The sequence below is a fragment of the Pteropus vampyrus genome, unplaced genomic scaffold (assembly GCF_000151845.1).
Source record: "Pteropus vampyrus isolate Shadow unplaced genomic scaffold, Pvam_2.0 Scaffold17, whole genome shotgun sequence".
Classification (NCBI taxonomy): Eukaryota; Metazoa; Chordata; class Mammalia; order Chiroptera; family Pteropodidae; genus Pteropus; species Pteropus vampyrus.
In genome coordinates this window covers 12,540,951-12,568,216 of record NW_011888798.1, presented here as the reverse complement: position 1 = coordinate 12,568,216, position 27,266 = coordinate 12,540,951, and the positions used below count along the sequence as shown (strand labels likewise).

The window sequence follows — 27,266 nt, the reverse complement described above, 5'->3', positions numbered from 1 at the left end:
GGGTTGATTAAACTAAATATTCATAATCACTATTCTCAAGTGGACCTAACTTTGTTTGGCAAGCCTTTGTTTCTCTACTCTGTTCATCTTTACTCTCCACAATAATGATTTAAATGTTCTTCCTACCACTCAAATTTCACATTCTCTACTATTCCCTGGGAAGCAGAGATGATGTTACCATGTATTTCACAGAGAAAGCATAAATCAGCAGTCAGAAATCCTTTCACCTAATCTGTAAAACTTATTCTATACTTACTTCTTTTTCTTTCACTTTTTTATAATATAACAGATGTTCCACATATTAATTAGATCATCTGTGCTCTGGATCTCATCCCCTCTAAGCTTTCTCAGAGAGGTAGATTATACTCTATCATTCCTGTTACTTTAATCTTTTTATCTAATGGCTCTTTCACAGTAGCATTTAAACATCTCTTCTTTCTTAACCCCACAACTTGTCTCATCTACTTAAACCCATTAATGTGGCCCAAAGGACAATTTAATTCTTTAACATGGTCTCGCAACACTTTCAACAATCTTATCCTGGCCTACCTATCCAACCTCCTCACTTCTTTCTACCTCATTCTGTTTCAGACACATTGGTCATTCACAGTCCCAGGGTCCTTCATAATTTAGTCTTCCTGAATACTGGAGTCTCTGCCTAGAACAACCTTGCCTACACAATTCACCCAGCTAACTTATTTTATTCCTCAAGTCTCAACTTAAAAGATTTACTCCTCACAGACTTTTCTGAGTCCACAAACTAGTTTAGCTACTCCTGTTATATACTCCAAGAACATCCCATACTTTCTTTTTCTAACAGCCTCATCATTTGGTATTATTTCTTCAATGTTTTCCCACATTATAATAGTCTCGACATCAGGGAAGCCATTTTCTTACTTACCACTGTATTTTCAGCACTTACCCAAGCTTTCTACAAATGGTAGTTGTTCTTTAATGAATAAATTATGAGAATGGAAGAAATTAGATACAAAGGAGGAAATTTGAAATTAAGGAAAGTTAATATCCAAAAGTAAGATAATAAAGGTCAGAGGAGTATTTACCTTTTGGTGGGAGTGGGGTGGTAACTGGGGGAGTAGGTACAAGAAAAGGATCTGGGTTACTAGATTTACACTATATCCTGAACTTTTATTAGTCATAATTTTTAACTGTATAATTAAGACTTACATATTTTACTATATATAAATTATATCTCAATTAAAAAAAGAAAAGAAAGAAGGACAGGGAATGAGAAAAGGAAGAAGAGACGGGCACTTATAGATGGCATACGCTTCAAAAAGGAGAGAAATCGGGTGGGTCTGAATATGAACGAGAAGGAAATGTTGCAATGTGGGGAAGAGAAAGCCAATCACACTGATGGTTCTGAGATCTACTGAGTATGGAAAAGTAAATACTGCTCACTTGAACAGGCTAAAATTTTCCTCTTAGGGAAAGAAATAATAAAGTTAAAGTAAGGTTGGGATGGGCCACAGGGAAGAGGAAATTTCTATTGTGAAGAGGTTGAGAGTATTAGGCCTGTAATGAGTGAAATTCCAAATTGGCACAATTATTGAACAAACTAGTTTTTGAAAGAAAATTTATTTTCTTTATTTTCTTTTACAAATTTATTTATTTATTTTTACAAATCATAAAAATTTACCTTTGTTGCATATGTAGGTTTTTCTATTGCTTCATCACCAATGAAGAAGTCTAGGTCATCAACACCTTTCATTACTCTCCTCTGAGCTTGATCACCCACTTTTGCTGACTCCTTAATAGCAATACCTTTAAAATAAAAGTTATTTACATGTCAAAATTTATTATTTTCAAGTGAAACAACTTTGTAATTTATACTTCTTCCATTAAAAAGTGTTATTAAACAAAACATGCTCTAGTATATTTAAATCGTCAAACTAAAGCACAAAGGTCATAAGAAACCAATGAAAAAATTCACTTAACACAATGAAATCTCAACTTCCGCCCAGAGATAAGGCCTCAAGTGTAAAAAGTCAAAAAAAAAAGTGCTGCTGTAGGATGTTTCAATTGTATCTTTAAATACCATACTAAAATCTATTTTGATTTAAGTAAAATTATAACCTAAGTCAAAATATGCTTGATAGACAATCAGAAATTAAAAACTGAAAAATACTAACAAATGAAAATAGGAAAATTGCAAGGAAAATATTTTAAAAATAAGCTTTTTTCATATTTCTATCCTATTTGATCTATTTCGGATTATTTAAATCTAACACTGACATATGGCTCTCTCAAACTTTAATCACATGTACATAAGGAAATTTCAAACCATTTAGGTAAAACCCACAAAAATCCCTTTAAATAAGTTCAGAAATTCAGCATACAGTTCCAGACTTAAAACTTGTTACACATTTCTTAATTAAGTCATAAATTTCTGAATTCGAGTTAAGCAGTCAGTCCTTCATTATAATTACCTGTCTATATATAAATATCTACAATATAAATAGATAATAGTTATCTACATACACTTAAGTTATATGACATTCATCTGTTACATTTTTATTTAATAACAATTATATCCTTATGAGTAGAAAGTACTGAAGGAAAGAAATTCTGAGCTATTTCATCAGTGTCATCGAAAATCTGTTCCAGGTATTAAAGAATCAGACTTAGGTAGTAGCCTAATTTCTTATATAATAAAATCCTAGAAAAGTATACCAGAAGTATAACAGAAATGCAAAAGTCGAATAGCTTTGTTTTCAAAGAGTGAAAAAAATATATAAAAGATTTTTTTAATTCATTCATTTTTGTCTTTAAAAAGAGAAATTTGGGAGACTTGGTATATGAAGAGCTCAATATAGATCTGAAATGAATGGTCGGAGGTGCAGAAATGAGGCCACACTTAAATCTTGGCAAACCATGTTTTTTAAATGATTAAATATTACGGTGCTCAGAAATGGTTTCTCTTTTACTTTAATTATTAAGAAAAATTTCTTTAAATCAGTTTATGTGGCTTAAAATACTTACAGGAAGGGATAATAAACTGTGGTTCTGTATTTCCAGCATATCCTAGTTTTGTGTATCTGCAAAACAAAAAGAATTTTATAAGGATATCACTAATATCTTAGCAATTTTAAATTTAACTCTTAGATTTTCTTTTATTGTGAAGTGAGATTACATTGTGGGTAAATAATATATAAAATTCCATAGCTTCAATTCATTTAAACATCTCTAGTTTCAAAATTATTATATCCATAGCTTTTAACCTAAAATTCCACTTCTAGAAACTGAGCCTGCAGGGATATTCATACATGTATGAAATAACGTATAACAAGGTAATGTTATTCTACATATACATGTATGTAGATGTATATACTGCATTTTCTTTTGCTATAATCTTGCTTATAACAAACAGCAAAAGACTGGAAATAACCTAAATAACCATGAAATGAGAAAGTAGTTAAATACGTTAAATTTATACTATGAAATATACGTAACTATTAAAAAGAAATTAAAGCTCTTTAATGTCCTGATATGGAACAAACTCCAATATATTGTTAACCGAACAAAGCAAGGTACAGAACAATGTTTCAAGTAAACAGATGCAGTAAGAACATATAAAATATAGTTGACTGTACAGGTGCAGAATACCCCTGGAAGAGTATTTAAAAAATCAGAAATTTTAGGGAATGGAACTGGGTAGGTGATGGGCAGTGGTGATAAGGAGATTTTTACTGCATATTGTTTCATACCATTTGAATGCATTACTATTCAAAATTAACTATAATTTTTTAAATGTTCTGCTCTAGTGGATTCAGCCTATATTCTTACAACAAAGATGATGAGAAATTATAAAAGCTGAGATTTGACTAGCAGCACATGGGGCGGGGGGTTGGGGGGGAGAGAAGCTTCTTAGGAGATAGCTGGATACTTCTGGACTATGTAGGAAAACCTATTAACTATGAGCAGGCTTTACAGAGAAAATGACAATATTTGATTATTATGATTCCATATCCAAACCCAATTAAAAAGTAGGCAGGTAAATTGCTATGACATTCTTGTATTCTAATAGCTGCAGGAAATTTTTTTTGATATAAAGGGGGAAATCTCTCTTTTGGGGGTATTTTAACCCCAAAACTACATTAAAGAAACTTGATACCAAATAAACTAAATCATTAAAAATAAGGAGAAAATATAAACTGTTCAAATGTGATTTTGCTCTACCTACTAAACTGCTTCAAAGATTCCCACTTTTTAGTGTGTTTTAAATAATAAACAAAATTTCTTTATAAGGCATACAAGAGCCCCTTTAATCTGGCTTCTGACCACCTCTTCCAGCAGCCTTGACACCACACCAGACTTTCTACCCATAAAACTGCTGACAGTTTCAGAGCAGACCAACTCATTTCATGCCACAGAGTCACTATTAACACTGCTCTAACTACAGATGAGCTCCTTTCAACGCTGATTGCAATGTCTACTCTTACTCAATCTTCAAAATTCAGCTTAAATTATCTCTGCTTCTATATGAAAACTTTCAGAACTTCCCTGAGAGCTGATTACCGCTATTCTTGTTGAGTACAAATATTATTTAATAATTCCTAAGTATAGATTCTCTCAACTATAAAATAAGAAGTAACTCAAGATTGTTCAGAGTATTAAATAAGAGAAAGAGAAAAAACATTAAGCACAGCACCAAGCACAGAGTACACATTCAATACATGTCAACTCTAATAGTAATTATTATTTTTTTTTTTTAAGGCGAGGCAACCCTTGGTTGATCTCACAGATTGCAAAGACCTTGTCAGCTTACAATCCCTTATCTATTATTTTTTATGCCTACAGCACCTGGTCTTCCTAGGTGGTCTCTCATCTAAGTACTAACCAGGCCCGACCCCTGCTTAGCTTCCGAGATCAGACGGGATTGCGCTTGTGAAAGGTGGCATGGCTGTAGATGTAATTACTCTTTTTATCCATTCTCTCTAAATTTTCCATTCCTCCAATAATCAGATAAAGGCCATGCAGATACCTGAACTTTTACATGCTTATAGTTATGATATAAATTATCCCTTTATTCATAAACTAAAGTCAGTCTGTAGATTTTCAGATTATACTTCATATCTGATATATTTTTACCACCCTTCCACTGCCAAACTTTTTTATTCTTCTTCCAAATCAGAGTCTCTCAATGTGAGACCTTCAAGTGTAGAACAGAATTCCTATACTAGATGAATATCAGTATAATTGAACAACTCGCACTCCAGGGACAGAAAAATTAGAATTACTCAAATGAACAAAACCAGCATCATCAACTGATGTGAATAATCTGTTCCCACTGAATTCACTGAAAATCAGCTGTAACCTAGCTGAAATAAGAGGACAGAATTAGTTAATACAGTACTTGAAAAAGTGGAGGCCACAGTGGTGCCAAGAGGAGGGCCAATAGTATATTTAGCCCTTCCAGTACACAAACAGAACTGAGTCTTATCAAAATAAAGACTTCTTTAAAACAGGACAGCCTAAAACTGAGCCATAACACCCTAAAACACTCGACTGTCTGACCAATACTTAGTGGAAAGATTAATAACCCAATCATTCCTTTGACTAATCCCTCCACTTGTCACCACAGCAGTTCAAGTCATTATACACAATACACTAACAGACAGAATAGAATGCCTTGCTTCCAATTCTATGACACCTGCAGAGAGAACAGAACCATCACCCCCGAAAAAATCACTGTCTAACTCAAAATCATCTTCAAATGAGGCTCTACTGCCTACAAGATTAAGTACGAACTTGTTTCCCATTTCTAAAAAATGATTAATTGTAAACAGTTCCTAAAGTCTCTTTCAGATAAAGTTACACGATTCTGATTCCTTCAGCTAAATATTAAGGTTCTCCATGAGTCCCAATTTAACTGTATAAGTCTCTCATAATTTGTTTCCATAAACTCAACTCAAAGCACACTCATTTCTCCCTATGTGACTTGCACACATCCCTTCACATATTATCCGTGCTTACAATGCACCCTCTCAAAAAGCTCTCACCAAAACTTAGGACTCTTGATCATTCTAACTATGAGGCATCTTTTCCTTCAATAAACTGTCTCAACCATTCACTTTGTTATTTTTCTGTGTATAAAATACCATCTACCAAATATGATATTAAGGTATTTGAGGTAGAAACCATATTACAGTAGAAACTCTCTATGAAGCCTCCATTTAACAAGTTCACCAGATTAATTAATACTCTATTCCTGGTCAAAATCAAACTCCATAAGTTGAGCACATTCAGCAATAAATTACTTTCAAAACAAACACCAAAAGAAGAATCCAATTGACTTACTAAAGAAAACAGTCAATGCATAATCAAAATAGGTATGCTCTTCTCCAAAAACACAAAAATAACTACATATATCAACTGTATGGATATACCAAAACATCTAATCATTTCTACTATATTTAAAACACCATAGCAAAATAATTTTCTAAATTCTGGGGGCCAAGAGCAAAATGTGTTTACTAATGTTCTATTGCCTTCAATTTAAAATTTGAAAAATATTCCAAAATAACAAAATCATGTAAATTCTAGATACACTGAGTACAGATCATTAAGTTATAGTATTTAATGATTATTATAGAGGACAATATTTTCACCAATTATTAAGAAATATAAGGGGAAATGTCCTAGTTCACTTAACTTTAAAAGCTGAGCTTTGAAAATACTCAAAAAATTTCACAAAAAAGTTTAGAAAGCATTTAGAAACCATGTCATAAGTTAAAAAAAAGTCAGAATAGGACCACCGAACTCTGACTTGAAAAAGACATTTCAATGCTCAGATCATTTTACTGCTCACATGTGACCAGAGAATAGAAGTGCTAAAGTGGGAAAGGAGGAGAGATGAGAGGGAAAGTAGTCAAGGAAGATTTAAAGGAACTGAGACAAAAGCCAAGTCTAAAACGATCAGCTGGAAAAGTAAATTTCCAACTCTTTACACAAATGCAAACAAGATATGATTTTATTTGAAGAGTATATTCAAAAATGGGATTTGGATATAGCTGTTAAGAGGTTTGCTTTAAAACTTTATTTAAATTTTCTTTATTATATAGTTATTAGGAAAGATATAAAACTCTAAATTTACAAACGTCAAATAAAAGCTTTTAAATGTAAGTTTCCATTAACCAAACCTAATTCTATCAGTTTTTATACTTGAAATGGCTAATTTGTTTAAGACATCTTCATAGTAAACTCGCAAAATTCTTGATAGCCACCACAGAGAAGAAACCATGCAAGTAGACAGAAGTTTCTGTCATTTTTTCTGACTAAAAGAAACTCCTTTCTCACAATTAATTAGCATCTGATAACTTGAACTCTTTAAATTATAACTTAAGGATGTGTTTATTTAAACTAAAAGCTCTTGGTTTTCATTGACCCATGCAAAGTTCAAATTTTTTGTAATAATGCAAATAGATTTCAAATCAAGCATTTTCATATTAAGAATTTATCTAAGCATACACACATGTATCCTAGCTATAATGTTCTTTAAAATTAAAAATAATACTGACCAAACATCATAGTGAACCATTTTATTTTAATCTTACTTTTCCAAAGTGAGTTTTGCTTTGAATTCATAAATTCTATCTGTATACTTCATTATTCTACAGTCCTTGCAATTCTCTATTAAGTTCTTTGGGTGTTCAAAAAAAGTCATTTATAAAATTAAGCAACTTCAGAAGACAATACATAACAAGATTATACAACATCTCCACAAAATAACATTCACACACACACCAAAATCTTCCAAAGTTGCCTTTAGCAAAAACTCTTCCTTCAGCATCTGAAACTAATATAATATTGTATGTCGACTATAACTGAGAAACAAAAAAAATCATTTGAAAAAGAATCTGTTCCTTCAGAAAGCTAGTTGACACTTTGATAACACAGCCTCCTATTACGTTTTAAATATGAGATTAAATAGCTTGGATTTTTCTTAAATTTGCCAACAGGATAACCTCAGTTAGTGTAGGATTCAGACTTGGGACAAATTTTCACACTTGCAAGCAATTTATTCAAACCGCTCTATAGACCCATGCAGTCCTTATCAAAATCCCAACAATGTTTTTTGCCGAAACAGAAAAATCTATCCTAATATTCATATGAAATCTCAAGTGACCTTGCCAAAACAATCTTGAAAAATAACAAAGTTGGAGGTCTCAAACTTCTTGATTTAAAAACTTACCACAAAGCTACAGTAACCAAAACAGAATGGCAGTGACAGAAATACAGACTAATGGAAGGAAAAGAATACAGCCCAGAAATAAACCCTCCCATATATTAAAAATTAAAAACTTCACAGATATATACCAAAAGTGGCCAAAAGTGACCAAGAAAAATTATCTGTATTCAGAGACAAAGAATTAATTTCCTTAGTATATAAAAGATACCTACCTAGAAGGTAATGACAAGGGAGGGAAATAAGAAAGGGGAAAAAAAAGAGGAAAAGCAAAAGATATTACTCATTCAAAGAAAAATAAATAGAATGTCTATAAATGAAAAGATGTTCAACTCCATGGGGTAAAAAAAGAATACATTAAAACTACACTGAGGTAATTATCTTTCCTAGCTGGAATGCAAAATGATACAGCCACTTTAGAAATTACTGAAGCATTCACTTACCATATAACCCACCAATTCTACTTCTAGGTACATAAACCAAGAAAAATAAAAACGTGTCCACACAGTGATGTATACACATTTGTTCACAACAGCTTTATTCATAATGGCCCAAAACTAGAAGAAAAACATATGGTTCATCAACGAAAATAAATAGGAGTGGTATAGTCACACAAACAAAAATTACTCCACATATGAAGAATCAGGAAAACGTAACCCATTCTTCAAGGGAAAGATATTAACAGAAGATAAAATGACCCAAATATTAGAATTATCAGATAAAGACTTGAAAGCAATTATGGTTATCACAATGAAGTAAAGAAAAATACATTGTAATGACTAATCATATAGTAAATATCACCAGAAACTCAAACTATAAAGAGAACAAATGGAAATTCTAGGACTGAAAAATGCCATATCAGATTTTAAAAAGTCACTGGATAAGCTAAACAGAATAGAAATGACAGGAAATAATCAGTGAACTGAAGACAGCTGAGTAGAAATTATCCAATCTGGAAAAAGAAAAAAAAAAAAAAGCCTAAAAAAGACACAGAGAAAAGAATAAAGCCTCAGAAACTTGGAGGACAATATGAAAAAGGTGACATACTGAAGTCCTAAAGGAGAAGAGAGGGTAGTAAAACCTTTTATGAAGGAATAATGGCTGAAAATTCTCGAGTTAGTGAAAGACATAAAAATATGGATTTAAAAGGCTCAAGGAAACCCAAGCAAAATACATACAAAGAAAACCATACCTAGGAAATATCATAATCGAACTACTAAATATCAAAGAGAGAAAATAAATCTTGAAAATAGCCAAAGAAAAATGGCCCATTACCAGGAAACAAAAATGCAAATCAGTACCACCTTCTTCTGAAAGGCTAGAAGACAGTGGAATAATATTTTTTAAGTCTGAAGTGGGTGGCGGAAACAGTCGACCCAGAAATCTATAGGAGCAAAAATATCCTTCAACAATGAAAGTGAAATAAAGACATTTTTCAGATAAAAGAAAACCCACTGCCATTAAACCTATGCTATTAAAGAAAGTGATTCAGACTAAGGGGAAATGACATTAGAGAAAAACCGAAGTGTTAATGAATGAGTAACATCAGAAGCAGTAAACAGCTAGGTAAATATAAAAGACTATTCCCCCCCAACACCGTAATTTTTTAACATGCTTAAAACTATTCAAAGCAAAAATGATAGTATCATGTGGGGTTATAATATGCGTAGACATAATACCTATGACTACTATAGCATAAAAGAATAGTGGGGTAGGGAATGGGAGAGAGTTAACAGACCTACAGAGATGTAAGGTTTCTACTCTTTGCATGGAGTTTTAAAATGTTAACTCTAAGTAAATGGTGAGTAGTAACTTTTCTTAAAGATGTCTGTTGTAATCTGGATAGCAATAATTTTTTAAAAAATGCAGAGATATAGTTAAAAAGCCAAAAGGTAAGTTAAAATGGAATTCTAATATTCAAATGAGTCAAAAGAAAGCAGGAAAGAAGAGAACAGAACAAATTTTAAAAAATAAATTATATATAATCCAACTATGTCCATTATGACATTAAATTTAATAGACTAAACTCTCCAATTAAGAGAGAGATAGATTCATTTTTTTAATAAAGGCAAACCCCAATTGTATCTTGCTTGCATGCTTTGCACTTTAACTATAAAGACAGAAAATAAGAAAAGATGGATGGAAAACAAATAGTAAGCATAAGAAGGCTGGAGTGGCTATACTGATATCAGATAAAACTATTTAGAAAATGAGTAACACCAGAGATAAAGAGAAATTTTATAATAATAATAAAAGGGTAAATTCATCAAAAAGACCTAACAGTCTTAAATGTGTATGTATGTGCCTATTAACAGTTTCAACATAATTGAAATGTGTCTGAATTAAGTGCTGCAATAATTCGACACTTACAGGAGGAAATTCTGTCACCTAGTCTCTTAGCAATCAGTTCCTCCCTCAAAAAAAAAAAAAAATCAGTAAAGACAGAAAGGATGAACACTAATAACCATTTTGATCTAACTGATATTTAGAGAATATATACTCAAAAACTACAGAACATGAATTCTTGCTAAGTATACATGGTACATTCATGTGGACCACAGATCAGCAAAGTATAGCCCAAAAGCCAAATCCAATCAGTGCTCTGTTTTGGTGTCACTGGTGAGTTTAAAATGGTTTTTACATTTTTGAAGAAGGGAGGTGGAATGGAGAGACAGCTGAAAGGGAGGGGAGAAAGCAGCAGCAGCAGAGAGAGTCCATAAGTGACTCACAAAGCCTAAAATATTTATTATCTGGCCCTCTACAGAAAAAGTGTACCAATCCCTGACATAGACCATATGCTAAGTCATAAAACAAGTCTCAATAAATGTAAAAGATTTAAATCATAAATACTAATGTTCTCTGACTATAAAGGAATTAAATTAGAAATAGCAATATCTAGGAAATCCCCAATTATTTGGAAATTAAACCCACTTTTAACCATAATCAATGACTCAAAGAAGGTATCACAAAGGAAATTAGAAAATAAAAATATCAACATTTGTGGGATGCAGCTAAAGCAGAGCTTAGAGGGAAATTTACTTTACGTGCATAGGTTAGAAAAAATAGAAAAGTCTAAAATCAATGACCTAAGATTCCCATTCCACCTTTAAAAGCTATAAAAAGGAAAGCAAAGCAAATCCAAAGTGAATGAAAAAAGGAAATAGTAAACAGAAGAGCAGAAATCAAGTTAATAGAAAACAAACAGAGAAAATTAACAAGTTTTAAAGTTGGTTCCTTGAAAAGATCAGCTAGGCTGATCAAGAAAAGTAGTACAGAAATAGCCAACACGAAAAATGAAAAACTGGTTAACACTATAGATCATACATCAAATGGATGAGAATATTACAAAACAACCAAACCACTAAACAACTCAAATGTAATGGACAAATTCCTTCAAAAACATAATTTAGTCAGTTACCAAAATCAACACAAGATGAAACACAAAATCTATTTGAATAATCCCACAGCTATTAATAATCAGTAACCTTTCCAAAAAGCAAACTCCAGGTCCAGATGCTTTCACTGGGAATTCTACCACACATTTAAGGAAGAAATAACACTTATATAAGCACTTTTAGAAAACAGAAAATCTTTTAATGAGGACAGCATAATTCTAGTATCAAAAACAGATAAAAACATTCCAAATATAGAAAACGACAGACCAATATCCATCATGAAATTACTGTTGACCCCTGAACAAAGTGGGGATTAGGGATGCCAACCTCCCTGAACAAAAAATCTACATATAACTTCTGACTCCCTAAAAACTTAACTACTAATAACCTACTGTTGACCAGGAGCCTTGCCGATAACATAGTTGATTAACACATATTTTATATGTTATATGCATTATATACTGTATTCCTACAATTAAGTCAGCTAGATTAAAGAAAATGTTATTAAGAAAATCATAAGGAAAATGCATTTACAGTACCGAAAAAAAAATCCAAATATAACTAGACCTGCACAGTTTAAACCCATACTGTTCAAGTGTCAACTGTGAAGCAAAAAATCCTTAACAAACAAATACAATATGCAAAAAAGATAATACACCATAACTAAGTAGAGCTTAACCCAGGAATACAAATTTGGTTTAACAGTAGAAAAATCAAGCCTCTGCCTTTTAGAACAACTCAACAAATTTCACTGGTTTAAAGATCATGCTATAGTCTGACCCCAGAGATAATTCATGCAGACTTGTGTGCGGGTGTATATATATACATGCACACATATACATATATATACACATATATGTACATACACACACACACACACATATTACCTTAACTTAAAACAAGTCATTAGGTTATCTGAGCAGTCAAATTACGAATCCACTTTACTTCTTTATACTTTCCTATACTTAAAGAAATGTCATGTTCTAAATGGTTTTTAAAAAGAGACCATAATATGAAAAAAGCAAAGCTACCCTAACCTAAGTTTATGAAACCCAGAATGTCAATATAATAGTTGGAAAAACTAAAACTGGACCCTTTGTGGTCCAAGGAAGCAAGTTAAATATACAGAAAATCTCCCTGAATTATAGCAGCAATGAAAAAAAATCTACAAAGCTGATTTTGGTTAGCAAAGGAGAGAAAGGACTTGAAAACTGCTTAAAGAAGGGAATATAGTAAAGAAGATAATTCAAAAACACTTCTGAAGTTATCAAAACTTGGCGACTAGAGAACAGTACTGGAAATGTAATAAAGTTAGAGAGAGGGAAGGCCTAGACTGACAGAAATGAATGGCAAAAAATAAATGAGTTGAGTTTTATCCAAGAAATTATTAATCTATCATGGTCCTAATTGCCTCCAGGAGGGGAAGTCTATTTGGGGACAGTCATCAATAATGCTCTTTAACTCTTAAAAAGCAAAAAGATGAAACAAATATGATAAAATGTTAGCAGGTAATAATTCTGATAAATAGGGGTATGTTACGTTAATCATTGTACCCTTCTAAAACTAGTGACTGAAAGAACCTGGACTCCTTTGAGTCAACAGAAAACATTCTTTCAGTCCTTTTAGGCCTAAAACATACATAAAATCTAACTCCTTTTCACTAGTGGAGAGGAAAGAACATGGAACTTAAAAACAAAGTCATGAGTGAAATGTTTGTTCCAGCATTTACTTTCCTGTGATCATAAACTTTATTCCTAATGTATAAGGAATAAAACCGAATTCACAAGGCTGTCATCATGATTCAAGAAGACAACAGTGAATGGCACTCACTAAATATTCAGTGAACATTTTCCTTCCCAGATCATTTTCCTTTATCCATAGGTCTCCTTTTATTCCTCTATCCATTCCTGTAGTTATTATTTCAAAGACCCCTGACAATGTTTTTCCAATCTTTTTGCTAGTACATCAATCCAACTATCTACCACTAAAGATGTAGATTACGGCAGTCAATATCTGTTTCATGAAAGAGGCCAGTCATAAATGGCGACATACCAGAATAGTAAATCCATCTAAAGACAGGAAGTAAGTTAGTGGTTGCCAAGGGCTGAGGGCAGGGAGAATGGAGAGTTGATAGCTAATGGGTATGAGGTTTCTTTTGGGGGTGATGAAATGTTCTGAAATTGATTGTGGAGATGGTTGCACAACCTTGTAAATGTACTAAAAATCACTCAATATACACTTTAAAAGGGTACATGTTAAGCTATGTGAATTATATGTCAACAGAACTGTTTAAAATAGAATAAAATACTACCAATCTTCTGCTTCATAATCTACACAATCTACACCTATCAAACCAATTGCAAACCATAGCGCACCATTTTAAATCTTTCTGAAATAAGGCAGGATATAAAGAAATAAGATAAACTACTTGCTGTCCCACAGCTTCCAACAGGAATACTTCAATTCCAGGAAGGGCAATCTTCTAATTGTCCCCTCCTTCAAATACTGTGAAATTCCTTCCTGACTTTCCTTCATCAATTAAATATTTACTGGGAATTATTAAATACTATGCATGAGGAGAGCGAGTGAACTTGAAGAGAGTGAACAAAAAAGACATGCTGCCATCACATAGCTTTCAATTTAGCTTACATATTTCACACTGACAAAGTCTTCCTTCCCTTCTACATATCATATCCTTTTTATACTTTTCCAAGGATTTGGTCAAGTTCAGCTCCTCCAAAAATCATCTTCTAACTACTACCGCCCTTATTAATCTCTCTAAACAATTAAAGACTAATATGCCATCCTTAATTATTTTACATACTCTAGTTTCATCTTTGGAACTAAACTGTAACCTCAAGTATAAAAGCATGCTATAGCTTTCTGTATATACCATAGTATTCAGCACAGAACTGAGAACATTTTAATACTGAAATAAGTAATTACTTTCAATACCTGTATATAATATTTACAACTATAGCTACCTTATATGTCAACTACTTTGCTATGCACTTTATATTATCTCTAATCTTTATCATAACTCTGTAAAATAAATGTTCTATCTCTGTTTACACACTGAGAAACTGCAGCTCAAAAAAGCCACTTCAAATAAAGCTCGATTTGAACTCAAGTATCTATAATCTTCCAAAGTCAGTGCTCTTTTGTACTGAATCCTTTAAGTATGAGTAGTTACAACCAAAACACAACCAGAGGAAGAACTAACAATACAGTTTATCACACTAGCTAAGTGACCTTCGGCAAGTAATCTATACTGTCACAGTTTCATCTGTAAAAAAGTAATAGCATCTAATTCATAGGGTTAGATATCAAATGAACTGACATATGCAAAGCAATCAGAACAGTCCCGGCACACAGTATGCAATATATAACTGTTGGCTATTATTTTTAACATAATTCACCATAATGAAGTCATCAAATATACTTCCTACTCTCATAAGCCTGGTTTATGATAGATTATGGCTTCATACTACCCACAACATAACTGAAGTGAGAATTCAAGAACTTCCAGACTGCCATAACGCAGCTCCAACATATCTTTTTCAGTTTAATTCAACTCAAGAAATACCTATTGAGCATCCACCATGTATCAGACTCTTTCACATCTTTTCTGTACCATAGCAAACATCAGTACTTCCTTGTACCATATCAAACCTAACATACCCAAATGTTAGGTTCAACCTTTACTTTTCCCACATCGCTTTGTTTCCTCCCACTGTTTTCTCACCAGGTAACACTAATCTTATATCTGCCAATCAATACTTTACTCATCTTAAAGGCCTACTTCAGTTATTACATTTACCAGATAGCCTTTTTTCATCTTCCTTGGAAAATATAAATTTTTCCTTCACCTTCAATTCTAAAAAGTTTCATTAATACCTGCCAAAACATTTATCGCACTGTCATAATTATCTGTACACATCTGGGCTTCCTAAGGACAGGCACCATTTTCTACTCAACTTTATAGTCTCCATAACAAAAGTATTGCAAAAGTATGCATTTGCATAGATGATGCTTATTAGATATTTACTGAAACCAAGTTTTCCAACTACAAACCAGATGCATAAGCTATTTCCTCCCTTTCTAATACACACACACATACCCTACTATCATCTGGGAAAAAAATGAGTTCAGTTCAAATTCTTTAAATTATAATTCTGGTTCACTATTAAAAAAACACACAGCCTCTCATATCACTGCATTGGCAAGTAGGTGCTACTTGCCAAATACTCCACAATCAAAAAATTACTAGACTGTTATAACTCTGTCCTAATGAAAAAAAATCCCATATTATTACACTATCAACTATTTTAAAAAAACTGCTCTTTCACATATTTAGATTGAACACTGAAATTCACAAGGGTTTTTGCACTTTTGGAAAAGAATGTGTTAATTCAAATCACTAGTTAGTACTGGATCAAGTAGTTATTAAAATAAAATTAAGGAAATTAAGACAACAAAGAAAAACTGGCAACATATTTCCCTATCCCCATCTTTTCTCCTACATTAGACACTCATTTTTTCAGCCAGAATCGAATCCCCATTCCTATTCTAAGGGACTCATCAATGATTAGGTCTTAGCAAGAGGCAAAACTCCACATCCATTACAGAAGGAGGGAACTAATATTGACCCATCCTAATGCTGTCAGCTACTATACAGCAAATGATCTATGTCTTGCCAATCTGAGCTTAAGGTCAAAACTTTGAATCTTGACTGAATATACTCCAAGATGGAAAGATGGTTTAGAATTCATATCACTAGTGTCCAGTTGTAGCATCCTGCAGACCTCCCACAGCATGACTTTGATGGAAGGCTGTTGTTATCTGGACTCTCTTTTTCTCTGCTTTTCTGAGCCTGATATCTCCAGCCTTCCCATCGGCTTTGTGATCTACACCATATCCTTTCAACTAATTCTTTTTTTGTTTGTTTGTTTGTATCAACTACAGCTTTTTTGTTGTTTACATCCAATGTTTCTCATACAGACACGTTACCTTTCTCTTCTACTTTTCACTGAGTCTTTATATCAATTTTAAATCCTGTTCATTAAAAAAAAATCAAAGCTTTGTTCTGTTTTTTAAATAACTTTCTGCAATTTGAAACAAGCAAGACAGATCCCTTTGAAAGGCATTTTAGAAGCAGTAAAATTCTCAATTAATCTTTTATGCAAATAACAAATTAACCAAGGCAGAAAAAAAAGATCTTTCTCCTTTGCTTTGTTACCGCTATCTTTTTCATTATACAGCAAAATTTTAAAATAAATACTTTCAAACAGGAAACATACAATCTTCTACTAAAACTGTGTGCTTTTTATATGAAATGCATCTAAATTCATCTTTTACTGCAGAAATAATAATCTCTTTAATTCTATTTTAGGAAAAAAAATAGAATCCTGGCAATCCATGTGTTTCCTTTAATGTATATATTCATTATTTTCAGAGGCAAATGCCAAATACTAAGTCCTCTGCGCTTAACAAAAAAAAAACTTTTTACAGTTATATATTAAGTTCTTATTCTTAAGCTGAACTATTTCGTTTTATGCAGTCATTGAGAGAAGAATGACTTTTTAAATGTATCAATTTTCAAATTGCAGCTATATGCATACTTTCATTTTTAAAGTTATTTGTAATTAAACATTTCATTAAATAAACTACCCTGAATTAACTAGCAATTGTCAGTTTTATCATGTTAGATACAATATATGTCCTTGTAATATTCAAGGCTAATAAATAAGTCTGTCATTTAATTTGCAAGTGTTTCAGGTTAATCAAATTAATAAACTGGTCACTAAGACCTCTCTAAATTTTTCATATTTGTACTAAAAATTTGCAGTTCTAATAATAGGAGATATTTTATATGTATATTTAAATGTAAACACTCTTCAAAAACTGGGTTAACATTTTAATCACCTTTGTTGAACATATCCCACCTAGGGGCAGTATAGCAGTGGGCTCTGGAATCAGACTGCCTCAGGGCTCAAATTCTCGATATACTACTTAACTGTATCCACTATTTACTTTAGCAAGTTACTTAAGCTCTCTATACCTTAGTTTCCTCATTTTTAAAATGGAAATTAAAGTACTTACTTCACAGGGTTTCTGAAAAGGTTACAAACAATTCTCTCAAAAACAAAATTTTTAAACGTCCTTGAAATGTCTCATTTGTACACAATCCATGTAATAAGTCTATAAATAACTGAAATCTAAAAACTAAAATAAATATATCTAAGATTTATATGCCTAAAATAATTTAAAAATAAAATTATTTTTAAACTTGGTTTAAAATGTTATGTCGAACATAAAAATTAGTTTTTTATGTCAGATGTGTTTGTATTGCAACAAAAACACTAAAACACATGTGTTGCACCAGGTCTCAACTAAAACTACCTCAACTATATATAATATACATTACGTTATTTCAACTTCTAACAAGAAATTTCAACTAGATGGGAACTCTGAAAAAATTTTAAGAGAATTCAATAATGCTATCAATTAATAATTAGGAACACTTCTGAAAGACATTTATCAACTCTGGACCTCTGTCTCATTTGTAAAGAGTGGTTTAAATTCTTTCTCAAAGTCTTTTTAAGTTCCATAAGTCTATGTGAGTCATTAGACACTTCCCTTAATTCACGAAAGTATCACAAATACATGTTAAATGCTATTTTTGTAGCCTCGAGTAACTGAATTTTAAAAATGCTTATATAGCAGTACAACGTAACTAAACTAAGCTCTGAAACTTTAAGCACACTTGTGTCTTATGATAAACCAATACTATGTATTTTTTCACTATTTCAAAAACCAATCCTAAACTGTATTTTTGTATTCCAATTGCCCTTTGTAAGATGTTATCTTCCTTATGACAATTCCCATTCACACTAAATACTGTAACTGAAAACGTCTTAAAGACACCCTCCACAAAGGGCAAGAAGCTTTAAAGGAGAGAATGTTTAAAGATGGAATGGAATGTTCAGCAACAGGAAATGAATAAAATGTTATTTTGAAGTATGTGTTAGGGAGAAGGAATAGAAGGGGAAAAGAATATTATCTAACTACACAAATTCAAGATTATTCCTTTCCTGGTTACAAGGGGTACGTAAGAATGAATTGAGTTTAAATCCACAATTTGGAAAGGTTTTGAAAAAAAATTTTTTTGAAAGAAAATTATTAAAATTCCATGAAATGATCCTTTGGAAAAATTAGGATATCACATTTGTCTTTTTGCTCTGGTATTAATCAACTATGTAGATACCTTTTATATATTTTGATATAAAGGCTCACATAAAGATGTAAAACAAACAACACACGAAGTAATATTAATCACCATCTTACTCTGAAGAACCAAACTTAAAACATTAATCCACTAACATCACCTTATTTTGCACTGTTACTTAATAATGCATGTATTTATAAGTGCTTGGTAAGCTATAAAGCATGTTAATGTAGTGTTATTACTTAACTGCTCTGCTCTTGCCTCTTTATGCCAGTGGCTATAACAGATCAGTAATGTCATAAAAGAGGCTACAAGTTCCAATAGAATTACAGGTGAGCATTCAAATGCCTTTTTATAGAGGAATTTTGTTTCAGAAAACACTGCTTGGAGCTACGTTTAACCATTCCAACACTTCTGCCTCTAATCCAGGCATTTATCTGTTTCTACATGTTGGAGGAGGGGAAGCATACTGGACAAGGAGGAACACCAAGAAGGGAAATTTAGCCCTATTTTGCGCAAACTCTCATCTTAAGGAGGAAAAAAAATGGGATGAGGTAGGAGACCGGCTGTTAGCATAGCTGATGGTTCACCACTTCAAGCTACATGTGCTCATTCTTCTCTCTGTGATGCTCGAGAAGCCAAATCACATATCCAAGATTTTTTAAAGAAGAAACATTAATACTCAATTTTTGTTTTCTCCTTAAAATGTAACTTTATTAGCTTCATTGTATAAATTAAAATCATAAATGCCAAAATCTGCGCTTCATTCTTGAAGTTCCTGTATTTTTAACTTCCTCTAGAACATTTCCAATTATGAATCATCAACTTCAGTAACAAATTCCAATTTCACTCAGCTTCTTAAAACCAACTCCCTTACTGTCCCACCCAAACTCAATCTTGCACTCTTCACTGATGCCTATTTACAATCCACTAGAATCAATTGCCAAGTCCTAGTTTTATTTTCATCTCTCAAATAAGCAAAAACTGTAATAGGCAAAGCACTGCAGGAGGTAAGAAAACAAATATGACATTGTGTGTTCCTTTCCTTAAAATTTTCAATTAAAAAAAAGAGCTAACTGATATGTAATAACTACAATGTATTGAGCTCCTATTATGTGCCAAGCATGATAAACCAGTCTTAAGTTAAAAAAAAAATAATAAAAATTAGATACTATAATCTCCAAATAACAGACCTGAAAAATAAGACCTGTAGAATTTGAAGTGCATAGTCAAAGAGCTAGTAAATGGTAGAGCTTAAACTCAAAAAACAGCTATGACTACAAAGTCCCTGCTAACTATAAATAAACAATACAAAGCGATATAATTGCCAGAGGAAAAGTACCACCGAAAGAAGCAACCTTTCCCATTATTTCTCTCCTCTGCTCCAGAGGCTGGTGCTAGCAGAGGGCTGCTTAAATATAGGGGGGTAAGGGGAGGGTAAAGTGCGTAAAGGGGATCAAATATATGGTAGCTGAAGGAAACTGGACTTTGGGTAGAATATACAGATATCGAATTATAATGTACATCTGAAAATTATATAATTGTATTAACCAATGTTAGTCTAATAAACTTAACTTTTAATAATAAAAAAACAACTAGGAAGACCATTTAAGTAAATATCCCTAGGTCCAATCCTTAAGATCCCAAGTCACTGGGTATGGGTGTTTCTGATGTATTTTTTTTTAAACCATACCCCTAATTCTTGTTCGTTCATTCACTCATTCATTCAACAAAGAACTGAGTTCCTACTCTGCACCAAGTCCCATAACTGCTTCCCAAATACCTCTTTTACATCTGATCCTTCAGCATTCTACTCTGCAAATATTCTAAAAGCCTTATTTTCAACATTTCACTCCTCTAGCAGGTTTTTATTCCCTATCAAGTAAAATTATTTTGAATCACAGCTTTGCTCATGTATAATGAACAACTAGTACACAGTTAAGTGCTCAATGTTAGTAGTACCTTTTCACATTACATAATCTGCTCTGAATTATACTATTATGTACTCAATTCATAAAGTAGGGGACTGGTGTAACATATGCTAAGAGGGCTAAAGACAAGAAGCAGCTACTCTTCCCTTTCTGCTATATATGCTTTTCCTTCTCCCTGCATCCTTCTAAATTCTTAAAAGGAGAGCTCATATCCTACCTTCAATAAACATTCCTTGACTCTTCACGACAATAATCTCTTTCTTTCCTTACAACCTACAGAATAGCTATTACTGTCAGAAAAGAACGTATCTTAACATTTGATTTAATGCAGTCCTCCACCATACTCTAATTTTTTAAATGATTTATAGCTCTTGTCTCATTAAGATTCTTGAGAACAGACTGTATTATACATTTTCATTATAATTCCAAGAGTGCCTGGCCTACTGCTAAGTATATAGTAAGCCTTGATTTGACAATACTTTTCCACCTGTGCAAGTACTCCTTAAGTTATTAACATTGCTTTCTGCCTTTATAACATCACATATGAGTTCTCTCAAGAATATCTAAATGATTCAAAATTGTCAAAGGCTCATCCTCTATGTAAGGAGACTATTATCTAGTGTAATGGCTTTATCACACTTGTTTGCTACAATATCTTGGGCAAGTAATTTAATTTATCTAAGCCTAAATTTTCCTGTCTATAAAGAGGTAATACTTCTCTGGTTGCTGTGAAAAGTAAATGAGGCAACAGAAATTATTCACCACAGGGCTTGACACATAATTCTTGATATATGTTAGCTGTTAGCATTTCCTGATAAACAAAACATTTAATGTTTTTCTCCCTTTTATATGAAAGCAAATTTTTTTTTTCTAGAGATTAAAATTTGAGCAAAACTAAAAGGAAATAAGTCAATAAATTCACAAACCCAGAAAGAAAATCTAGTCAGAAAGATCTGAACTGAAAGGTTCTCTAATTAAATCAAATGCATACGGCTGGGGTTTCGTAGTAAGATAATTTTAAACAAAAATAGAGTTAATCTTAATAAAAATAAAACAAAGTACATAGTTCTGAAAAGGGGCTCAAGAGTCCTCACGGTGTAAAATAAAGAACACAGGGCTTAAATACAGAAAAACTTAAGTCCAAATAGCAACTCTCACTACCTGCTAACTACATGACTTTAAAAAGGTAATCCAAATTTTCTAATCCTGTTTTCTCACTTGTAAAATGAAGTAAAAATAGCTGTCGCAAAATTAAATAAGGTAAACAAAAATATCTGGCTGGCAGGTCCTCCACTGCTGGATCTTTCTCTATGCTTAAAAATAAAATTTCTGAATTGTGTTTTACAATAAAGCTGGAAAGTTCATTAGAAACATATGCAATTAAAAATCAGTTTTTCAACACAAAAGTGTCAGGCAGAAAAGGAAGAAAGAATGAGATTTAGAAAGTCTAAGTAAGGCTGTAACTTCTCGACAGGAACATGTCGAGAAGTTGCAGCCTTACTTAGACTTTCTAAATCTAACATTTACATTTACTTAAAACATCATGCAAAACATAAGCCATGAAGGAATAAGAATTTTAATGAAATTTTATTTTGGTAACAAGATATTGTGAATGTTTTTGCTCTTGGAGATGGCTGGAGAAACAGTACTATTAAATATTATGTACAGAATTCATGAGAAAATCATGAACTTTCCACCTACTATGTTTTCACCCACACACTCAGTCCCTCCTCCCCTCGCTCTCAAACAAGATCATCCTATCTACACTTATTGCTACAATGCAGCCACAGGATGAATAAAATAAGCTCCTCATCCACTGACACCAACAAAATATTTACGCTTACATTTTAGATTGCTAATTAGTTTAAATTAGACATATTCTTTATCTCAATATATCCAAGAGTACTACAATAAGAATATATTAACCTCTGCTAACATAATCAGTGGAAATAGTTTACCATGTTATTAGGAAAAAAGAAAGCCATAAAGGGGAAAAAGAAATTTTATAATACAAAGCTCTGGAGCCAAGCTACAACATAATAAAGTGCATAAGAAATTCCTCTATTTCGTTTGAATGTTGAAGAAATTTGAGTGAAAACATGCAAAAAATAACAAGATAATCTTAACTCTGCAAGTGTTACAGCGTATTTAAAAATGCTTTTCTAAAAAAAAGTTTTCCTCACCACTAGCAGCAGAGTTGAGTTCTGTAATTTAGTTCTTGAACAACCAGCTCTATCAACGAGAATCTCTGTGGCCAAATTTTATTCCACGGTTTTGTAATACAGACCAAAAAAGTATGTAGACAGGGTATTGATGAAAACACTCTAAATTCTTTTTAAAAGATGCTATTTTCTTCTATGCTCTGAGCTCAGGTGGTTCTTCATTTTATGTTGAAATAAAGGATCTCTGCTGGAAGATTTTTAAGTTCCGGGATTAAGCTTCATGTTCCTAACTCTTACAAATTTCTTATCTAAGACCACCAAAGTTTCACAGATGGCCGCATTTTTTCAGACATCTTTTGCCTAATTTATATAATTAGATGGAATGAGCAGCCTGATTAAGGTAATTTTTCACTTAACGTTAAGTGGAAATTGCATTTAGAGACCTAATACATGAACACATTCTCTAAAGCACAAAGAACACACAAATCATAGGTGCACAATTTGCATCTGGGGAACCACAATATTCTGGAACATAAAATTCCCTACACTAAGGCCTTACTTAGAAATGCTTAACCCAGGCCCAAACTCAGTGAGCTATCCTCTACATGCTAATAAAGCTAAAGGTGTAACATTCCAGGAGCAGCATTAATAGGCAACTGAAAGACCAAAAAATCTTATGAAGACCAAAATAAATGGATCTCTAAAGATGGAATTTCAGATTGTGCTGGATGGTAAAAGAAAGTGATGGGCAATAGGGAATCCTAATCAGTTCCATTCAATTCGTGATGAGTGTCCAGTTAACAACTTCTCTTTGTGAGGTAAAACTAATGTAATGTAAAATGTAATAACTGAAATATTAAAACAAAAATATCCTATATATTGAACCTCTCTCTCCAAGCTTCCTGGTCATTCAGCAGGTGTCTTAAATTTAAGGCTGCCCTATCAGAAAGAGGTCACTTAAGGACAATTAACTTCAATGAAATACCTAGTATACTAATTAAAAAATAACCAAAACTGTATTTCCAAAGGGAAAAAAGAAGTGCGAAATAGTGACATCCTACTAAAGATATTACCCTGTTATTTATTAGGGTGACAATTATCTACATTAATTTTATTGACAACCCAATAATTTCTAAAGTATAAAATATTAATTATGTAGCAGTATTTTTCACTTTAAAACACACTTGAAAATTCTTTCTCAATCAGGCCAAATCTAATTTTAAAACTGACCCTAAACATAAAACTACTCACCAATTAGACTAAGAGATAAAACAATACTGGTTCAGGGAAGGGAGACTGGATTAAGAAAAAAATTAATTTGAAGCTGGTCACCAAAAAAATAAATAAATAGAAATTCCAAGGCTAAACTAGGGTAAAGCTTCCCAAGAGAAAATATTAATAAATCAGTTGTTACCCTATGCATGACTAGGATTTCAGAAAATGCACACTAGCATGAAGTTAAGAGAAATTTTACAGGGAGTAAGTGTGGAGTACACTATCCTTTCAGGAAGAATAGTTTGCTTTATAAAAAAACAGGGATAAAGAAGGCTGGCAACCCACCCCTCACATCCTCCTCACCGCCCAAAATTAAGAATATTTTGAGAATTAAGAGATGTAATAATAAATAAGTTCAGAACACACCCACAAAAAAACACTTCCAATACTGTAACATAAAGCAATCATTCTACATTAAAATATAGATAGTATTTCCTCTACGATTATTGCCCACTAAGCCACTTCATCTACAGTACTTTTCTTATAGGGAAAACGTGCCTGACTTTTAATTAATGCATGGTTCCAGAGTGTTCACATTTTATATGTTCAATCTCATACTGTGAATGAGGGCTGTGCTGAGTGGGGGACCCTAAAGTACAAAGTGTGGTATAACTAAAATGTCTAATACAAAAGGAGCTACCACTTTAACGCCATCCTATTTTAGTGACTATAATAAATAACTCCTTGAAAAGCAAGCACATCTCTTTATAACTGTATACCTTCCGTCTCACTTTAAGATATCATCACAGAATGAATGTGTACAACTTAATGATTTTCCCCGGTGCTTCCTTTCCTTCCCTCCTCGTAGAACACAAATATATTTTTTTAAGTTCACATAAATTGATACCTAGCACTAGTAACTCGGTCTATTTGAAATGGGCTTAATTTTGAAAGTTCTAATAAGATGTGTTCAGGTTGGAAACGAAAAACTACCTTATAAGGGTATAAAAGGCTGAAAGCAGGAAGCGGCTTTGACAAAACTAAGGAAGTTGCAGCGCGCTTGCTCACTGGGGGACTTTTTTGAGGCAAGAGAAGTAACACATGACATCTTTCTCTCTCAAATTAAAATGTGACTTGGTTCACCGGCTTAAAAACGCAGTGGGAGATGGAAAAAACCGGGAGTTAAAAAGGAAGAGGAGGTGGGTGGTTAAATGAAAGCCCCGATTTAGGTTCCCATTTTCAGAGTCTGAGTCTTCCCATTCCCCCACCCACACCCCGGGCAGTGTTGTCACACCAATCTTGCAAAACCTACACGGAGCGCTTCTCTTTTCTCGCTCTTCTGCCAGGCGAGTCCCCGCGCTCGATTCTCAAACCCACCGGCAGGAAAGGGTGCAGAGGGAAAGGAGAGCCTGGTGCCCAGGGCTCGGCGACCACCCCCACCGTGCCCGCGAGCCCCGAGGAGGCGACCGTCCCCGCATCTCCTTGGGCGGCGCTGCCCACAGCGGTGGGGGAAGGGCCGCGAAGAGTAGCACGGAGAGATCCACTCCACGGCGGCTTCCCGGTCTCAGGCCTTTGCCTGGGTCCCAGAGGGTGAAACCAGGGTACAAGGGAGGCCCTGCCTCTCCGGGCCCCACCCCTCGCAACCCAGAGGGGCTAGAATGACACTGCCGGCGGCAGCACCTTGCCGCACCATTCATCTCCCAACCTCCTCCCTCCCCCGCCATTTTCCTACCTCAGCCTCAGTTTCCCCACCCCCGCCCGTCAGCCCCCTTACCCGGTGCCACAGTCCACCACACAGGCCGGCAGCCGTCCCGCCATCTTCCTCCTCGCCTGCTCCTGCTGCTGCCGCCGTCTGCTCCGTACTGGTCGTGGCCAGGGATTGGCGGCAGGGGATAGGAACTATCTGACCATCCACAGCCGAGCCGCCCTCTCCGTCCGGGGGGGAGCCGGGAAGCCGAAGCAGTAGCGAGAAAGCAGTAGGCTCGGTCAGCGACTACCACTTCCGCAACCCAGGAGGGCAGGCAGTCCCCGCCCTGCCCCGCCGCGGCCTCCTCCCCCTCTTTCTCCCCTCCTCCTCACTCCTGCCCCCACCCTACAACTTCTTCCCCTCACGCCGCCTTTCCCGGGGAAGTCAAGATGGCCGCCAGTGCCGACGCCCTGGCCAGGCCGGGCCCCGGCGGCGAGCGCTCCCCCTTCCGGCTCCGAGTGGGAGGGGCGAGGAGGCATGCGCAATAAGGTGCGGTCGCCGGCGGCCGCTCCCGTCCCGAAGTTAAGGGAATCCAGTTCGGGTTTTCCTAGAGCGTAGGGGCGGAGAAGTCAGCCCGAGCCTCCAATTCCTCTGAAGCTGAAGGGGGCTTTTAGTTTCAATTACTTCCATGCTAGGGTGAGGAAGGGTGGAACCGCATCCCGCAGCCACGAATGTCTTCTCCTGTGCCCGGGGCAAAACAGCCCAATTGATAACGTTGTCAGCAGCACACACAACCATTCTTATAACTTGAGCGGCTGCTATTCTGGGTGGAAAGCGATATCAGACCGACGGTGAGCAGTCGGGGGTCAGAGGAACAAAGGTTTGCACCGTGACTCTTTTGCCTTTGTGCCGAGGTTTTAATCATTTACTCTTGTGCATTGTAATCACATTTCACATTGTAGTAGTTATAACGTTTAAATTGTAGCGTTCCCCTTCCTCCCTCCCCCGCCCTCCCCGAGAGCGGGCCTGCGCCCACAAGGAAGGCAAACCTTCCGGGAATATATGAATGTATTCTACATAATATGCTCTACACAAATAGGCCTTTATTCAAAGCTTTCGGATGATGGCAAAGATTTCCCTCTGGAATAATTTAAGATTATGCTATTCTACTAGCAAGGTTATACCAAAGATTAAGGACCCCCAAAGAAATTTTTTTAAGGGTTAAAAACTGGACAGCTAGAACGGAGTTTTTCAAACATATTTATCAGAATTAACTGGAAGGCTTGTTGAAACAGATTGTTGGGGCACACCACCAAGAGTTCTCTGATCAGGGCCTGGTAATTTGCATTTTTACCACGTTCCCAAGTGATAGTCTGGGACCCCCACCCTAGGAAACTAGGTTTCCTCTCCACTAGGCTTGTCTTAAATTGATAAACTGTGAA

The 27,266-nt window shown here is 34.4% G+C and overlaps 1 protein-coding gene and 1 pseudogene across 1 annotated transcript in view; both read right to left on the bottom strand.

The window, feature by feature from the left end:
• Positions 1-26,296, bottom strand: part of ACTR3 (ARP3 actin related protein 3 homolog) — a 56,673-nt gene extending 30,377 nt beyond the window's left edge. Inside the window, exons 1-3 of the mRNA XM_011354518.2 lie at positions 25,912-26,296; positions 3,001-3,056; positions 1,658-1,782 (exon numbers count right to left, since the gene is read on the bottom strand). Of these exons, the coding sequence (XP_011352820.1) occupies positions 1,658-1,782; positions 3,001-3,056; positions 25,912-25,955 (225 nt within the window). The 5' untranslated portion in view covers positions 25,956-26,296. The remainder of the gene's footprint in view (positions 1-1,657; positions 1,783-3,000; positions 3,057-25,911) is intronic.
• On the bottom strand, positions 4,810-4,929 carry LOC111736067 (annotated as a pseudogene).
• Positions 26,297-27,266: the final 970 nt, after the last annotated feature.